The following is a 6,000-nucleotide window of genomic DNA, read 5'->3' as shown; positions in this document are numbered from 1 at the left end:
ACCAAAGAAGTTTATCCTATGGGGGCAGCCGAAGAGCCCTTTAGAAACCCGTTTTTCTAAGAGTGCAGTGTCTTTAGAGGTTGTCTACTTTATTGCTAGTCCGCAGTCACATTAGCTCCTATTGTAGGAGAACGTTGTGAAGGTCACCGAATGAGAATGAGGCGTTTCCCGTAATCTATGTGGAAAACACTGATAACACTGTCTTGGGCACTTGGTGACTGTTAGAAGTGCTGCTGCACCTCCCAGATGATTGAATGAGTCGTAGGCTTCTTCTCTTGTTATCTGATCTTCTGCATTTCCCAAAAAGAATAGTGTCCTCTGACCCTGCACTGTCCTGGACAGGTTTATATTGTACATTTTGTCGTGCTGTAGAAACAGGATATGGCAGGCAACAGCTAGGCACCCTCATTGAATAAGAATTGTATAATACTAGTCAAAGGGGCTTTCTGTAATGATCAAATGTGATTATTTTAGCAGTCTTTTTTTTCAGTTGTCTGCAGTGACTTACTGTACTGCAATAGAAGGATGTGGTTATGGTGTAAAAAATTATGCCTTTCTGAACTCTGCACCTCGGTCCATATCCGAGCATCCAAACTGTGCCAATGCTGCGTCGTTGCGCTCTAGTGGAGGCCTGTGTTTTATTATAGGACGAATAGAACTGCCGTTATGCGCAGGTCTGGTACAGTTCCAACGTTCACCAGCGGCTCCTCGAGTGGTGGTGGTATGACTGTATACGCAAGTCTCCCCCACCCATACGATTTGTAGCTATGTGGGTTTAATACGCGTCACACAGTCCCACAGCAAGCCCGTGTCGGTGTCACAACCGGCTGGAATGAGGCGTGCACTCACTCGTCGAAAGAAGGACCGCATTTCCTTGATTGTGAAAGTTATGCTGTAGCAGGCTCCACCTCTATGGGAAGCAATTATAAACTATGGGTAATTTGATTGGTCCTAGCGCTAGTCAATCTTCGCTGCTTACACATAATACCGGTGGATACGGAGGACGGCTCAACTAAGAAAATGATAAGGTCATTCGAATTACTGTGGCGAGCGAGTTTATTGCTACAATGAAACTGAAAAAAATTGTACTGGCGATAGGAATGAACGGATGATTTCTATAGAGGCAAAGTCGAACCAAGGGGGCAGGCAAATTTGATATAAATACTCCGGAGGGGGGGGGCAATGCGCTGTTATCTGAGACCCTTGTGTCTGTCAATGTGCAAGTAGACGCCAGAGCGGTGGAAGGTTTTGCTAAACCAATCAAGGTGGAATTGTACAAAACGAGTTCCACGTCCGGTGTAATACGCACATTACTGTGTTTGTGGGGGACGTGAAACAAGGTAGGCCTCACAACACTTGTAATTTCTATATCATTCAATGGTCTGGGTTTCCGGATCCATTATTAGCCTATTTAGTAGCCTAGCCCAGTGAAGTCTGAATAGCTCAGGCTTCACCCAACTGTCCTTTATCAACCTTGCCAGTGTATACATGGAAGGAAGCCTGTGTTTGAATGGACCAGGTTTGATTCTGTTGGACCATTTATCTTCGGTTATGGAGGCCTACCCTAATGTTATACAGCGATCAGCTCCAAGAGTGCAGTTTGCGAAACACGGGATACAGTCAGCAGCGTTGACACAATACATTTAGAGGCTACAGGATAGCCACCACACCAATCTAGTGTCCCGTTCGTTGCGCTCCACTTATCATCTTATCATAAACGGACAACGGGTACGTTCGATCGAATGGAGATGTAACGGTTCTGATTAGGTTCTATTTCGTAGGCTCGCGCACATGGCGTAGCTGCTGGTGATGGGCTCGAGCTTTTTTATTTGATGTAGCAGTGAGCACGCCTCTCTCTCCCCACTACCGCAGTACCGCTGCTTCTAGAACGCTACGGTGCGTTAAACCATATAGTTTATAGATCAGGTTATTAAACATTCACCTTTTTCTGATGTTGGATGATGATGATTTATAGCCAAGTAAATAGTAATATTATTTAATCGCAGCAATGTTTCACCCTCTATTGAGGGCCATAGCCTAAACTACATGATAAATGTATGTATTGCCATGTTGGCCAGAGCATGTAATATCCCTCGTGCCGCAGAGTGAGTCTTGATGATGAGCACTTTGACGCACGCGATCATAACTAATCCTGCTCCCCCTTCGTAACGGAAATATATATCTCGTAAACAAAAATGATGTGCTCTTGTTGACACAGGTACCAACTATTGTTACCGCATGTGTCCTCGTGATCTGTGCTGGCTCTAGTCTCTGTGTCCAACAGTAAATCATCAATTTTAATGTCATCTGTGAGCCCAAGCTTGTGCTGTAAATGGACAGGATGTCCAGACAAGAACCATAATAAACAACATTTATCTCCGGTGCTGCATACCGACATGACGCTATTGGTCCAAAGCCAATTTTATAATTCCTTGATACCAACATATACATGTACCTTTGGCCTAGTTTGTACATCGATTGTGGTGCTGGCCTTGTACATGGCCAGGAAGACTTCTTTGGTCAGGACAGTCACAAACTGGACCTTGCAGAGACAGACAAGCATAGGGCCTATCCATAATTGAATGTAGTGGTCTAAATCTGGAAGTGATAAATAAATAGGAACACCTTTTAAAGGGGGGGGGGGGGGTGAAGAGGGAACCACTGTAGAGATTTGGAACAGAGGCCTCTCTCCCCTGATGGAGAAAACCCTGGATGTACAGAACTAATCTTCCACAACTAGATGTGATTCCGGCTCAGGAAAGGCTTGGAGGTAGCAAAGGTTGTGTTTTTGGTCACCCTCTGTAGCCCTTTCCTGCAGTCAATGACCAATAGCACCCTCTCTGGCCTCTTGGGTGGAAAGTTATTCATATTTTTCATAATTACTTTTTTAATGAAAATCCTGTCTTTCTATGTCAAACAGTTTTGTTATATTTCAGTGTTCTGTGATGTATATAAAGTGTATAATTGGGATGGAAACTCAAAATGGAATACATTTAAACTATATATCTGACATGGTACAAGTGCCTTTTTTTAAAGCCCACAACAATGTGTGTGAGGTGGATACTTTTGTTTCAAAGTAGATTTGTTTTAAGACGACCAAGAATGACTCTGAATGGCCCTGATTTAGCCCACTGCAGTAAAAGGTTAAATTAATTACCGTACCTGGTGGTGACACTCATCTTGTGCAAAAAGGTCAGACTGTAGGCTGATTGTAAGGGTATATTTTCTATATTAGCTAGTAATTCAGTAGGCACTCCTATCCAGAGAGCACTGAGTGCTTTCAACTTAGGAAGTAGAGAAGACCACACACCACACACCACAGGTTCACTGTGAGTGCAACCTCTGTGCTAGAACAGAAGAGAGAGGAAAAAAAGTGAACGTGTTTTGTCAAATATAATTCTAGTTTTTCAAGCTTTAGAACAGCTTGTTAACGTTTGTTTTGTGGGAGGGAACCAAGGAAGCAAGGTGTCCTTTGCAAAAGCCAAAATGACTAACTCTTTTTCAGAAATATGGAACCATTGATCGAGACACTTGTTATTCTAAATCCAGAAAATGAATGTAACATGATGACATTAACGGTGACTTGTTTTCCTTTCTCTCCAGGATGATGCGCCTGGCTTGCTGCACCGTCCTCCTCTTCCTGCTCCGTCTCTTGGTGGGCCTGCCCTGGTTCCAGGTCCTCCCCTCCATCCTCATCTTCTACCTGGGCTCTGGAGGCTGGAAGTTCGTACTCATTTTCGCCAAAACCATCAGAAGAGATTTACAGTGAGTGGAAGTATAGTGTGGGATGTTGGGCGTGTGTCAGTGTGGACCTGTCTACACCTGTCTACACCTGTCTACACCTGTCTGCAAGTCAGAAGCACGTTTACAGAAACACAGGTTTTAATGGCGTTGAACAACCAATACATTTAGACAACAGATACCTTCACCATGGTTAGGACTATAGGAGTTTAATTGTCTACAACAAGAAAAGCAGCACATTCCTGTAAGACAAGGAGGAATGTGCCACAGAGGAGACAAGAGCTCATGTGTGTTACAGAAGGGAATGTTGAGTTAGTCATGTATGGAGGAATGTTCAAGGACGAACGAGAGACTAAACGTGGTGGAGAGAGAGTAAAGACAAAGCAGACAGATGAGAGAGAGAGAGAGGGAGAGGTTCCTCTGTATTACGAGTTCACATTCAAAGCTAGCTAGTGTTGTGATCTGTTCACCATGGTGACGGGTACTTCCCCTTGCACTTCAATGTTCTGATCCGAAAGGTCTGGATTGGTGTAGTAACACTTCAATGTTCTGATCCGAAAGGTCTGGATTGGTGTAGTAACACTTCAATGTTCTGATCCGAAAGGTCTGGATTGGTGTAGTAACACTTCAATGTTCTGATCCGAAAGGTCTGGATTGGTGTAGTAACACTTCAATGTTCTGATCCGAAAGGTCTGGATTGGTGTAGTAACACTTCAATGTTCTGATCCGAAAGGTCTGGATTGGTGTAGTAACACTTCAATGTTCTGAAGTGTCTGGATTGGGGAAGGGGAATCAGTTGTTACCAAAATACCAGAAAAACCCTTACTTGGAGTGAAGTTTGGTGTGTCGACCTGATTAGTCAGACAAGTAAAGTAATGTCCTATCTCACTTTCAATTAAAAAAAAAATATTATTTCACCTTTTATTTAACCAGGTAAATCAGTTAAGAACAAATTCTTATTTACAATGACAGCCAACACTGGCCAAACCTGGAAGACGCTGGGCCAATTGTGCGCCGCCCTATGGGACTCCCAATCACTTCCGGATGTGATACAGCCTGGTTTCAAACCAGGGACTGTAGTGACACCTCTTGCATTGAGATGCAGTGTCTTCGAGCGAGTGGCGCAGTGGTCAAAGACATGATAAGGTTTATTCCATTAGGGACAATTGTGTCGGCCACACGGGTTTCATCAGTGTCATAGATGACTCCCATAATAAACCAACCTATAAATGAATTAATTTATTATGTGATTCATCTATGGCCATGATGAAACCAATGTGGCCGACAAGGTTTATTCCATTAGGGGCTACTTTCAACTACTTGCACATTCATCTTCAGCACATCTATCACTCCAGTGTTTAATTCCTAAATTGTAATTATTTCACCACTACGGCCTATTTATTGCCTTACCTCCCTAATCTTACTACATTTACACACACTGTATATACACTTTTCTACTGTATTATTTACTATATGTTTGTTTATCCCATGTGTAACTCTGTGTTGTTGTTTGTGTCGAACTGCTTTGCTTTATCTTGGCCAGATCGCAGTTGTAAATGAGAACTTGTTCTCAACTGGCCTATCTGGTTAAATAAAAGGGTTCTGTTACCCTAGTCTGGTCAGCCGTCCACCATAGTGGCTGGAACCAGGCAGGATAGGACAATGAAAATCAAATATTTGAGCCAGCACAGTGCAGTTTGGATTCGCATGATAGTGTTAAAAGAGTAGTAGTGGTGATTGGCTGTTATTGTGAGACTCATGTGAGGGGCTCTGTTTCCCTTTACCCTACTGTACAGTTTAGTAATAAAACTAAAGAGGAACTAGTCACTGGTTGGAGAGACGCCTCGTACCCCTTGAGTGACACACCCCAAAGGAATGGTTTCAGTTAAACCTGCCCGTTCAGAGGGACAACCTTGATGGACCTGTATAGCTTATGAATAGAAAGAATACAACGGGTATAACGTTTAGATACGGTAAAATACAAAGAGTACTACTCCCACTCAAATCATACAGAACAATACTTGCAGGAGGCATGTATAGCTTTCTGAAAATGTCATCTATAGCCGATCCTCATGAATAGGATGTTTTTATTGCTTATTTAGACTTTGTCCTGGAGAGCGAAACAAACCTTGGTGTTACAATATTTTACAACTGAAAGACGCTGTTTCACTAACTAATGAGTCTTTAAATGGACACTGTCTGTTTGCTCAAGAATTGCCACAGTTATAAAATTATTATAAAAGTTATAAAGTTACACGC

General features: G+C 42.9%; 1 protein-coding gene across 2 annotated transcripts in view; it reads left to right on the top strand.

The window, feature by feature from the left end:
• Nucleotides 1–806: 806 nt before the first annotated feature.
• Nucleotides 807–6,000, top strand: part of LOC110536982 (long-chain fatty acid transport protein 4-like) — a 29,739-nt gene continuing 24,545 nt past the window's right edge. The window contains exons 1-2 of one of the 2 annotated variants that reach the window (XM_036936936.1): nucleotides 807–1,340; nucleotides 3,604–3,765. In XM_036936936.1, the coding sequence (XP_036792831.1) occupies nucleotides 3,605–3,765 (161 nt within the window). In that variant the 5' untranslated portion in view covers nucleotides 807–1,340; nucleotide 3,604. Of the gene's footprint in view, nucleotides 1,341–3,603; nucleotides 3,766–6,000 lie in introns of those variants that run through there. The other variant, XM_036936937.1, reaches the window with a different exon arrangement.

This window comes from Oncorhynchus mykiss, chromosome 12, assembly GCF_013265735.2.
Source record: "Oncorhynchus mykiss isolate Arlee chromosome 12, USDA_OmykA_1.1, whole genome shotgun sequence".
NCBI classification, from domain to species: Eukaryota; Metazoa; Chordata; class Actinopteri; order Salmoniformes; family Salmonidae; genus Oncorhynchus; species Oncorhynchus mykiss.
The sequence above is the reverse complement of the archived record's forward strand: the minus strand, read 5'-3'. Positions and strand labels throughout refer to the sequence as shown.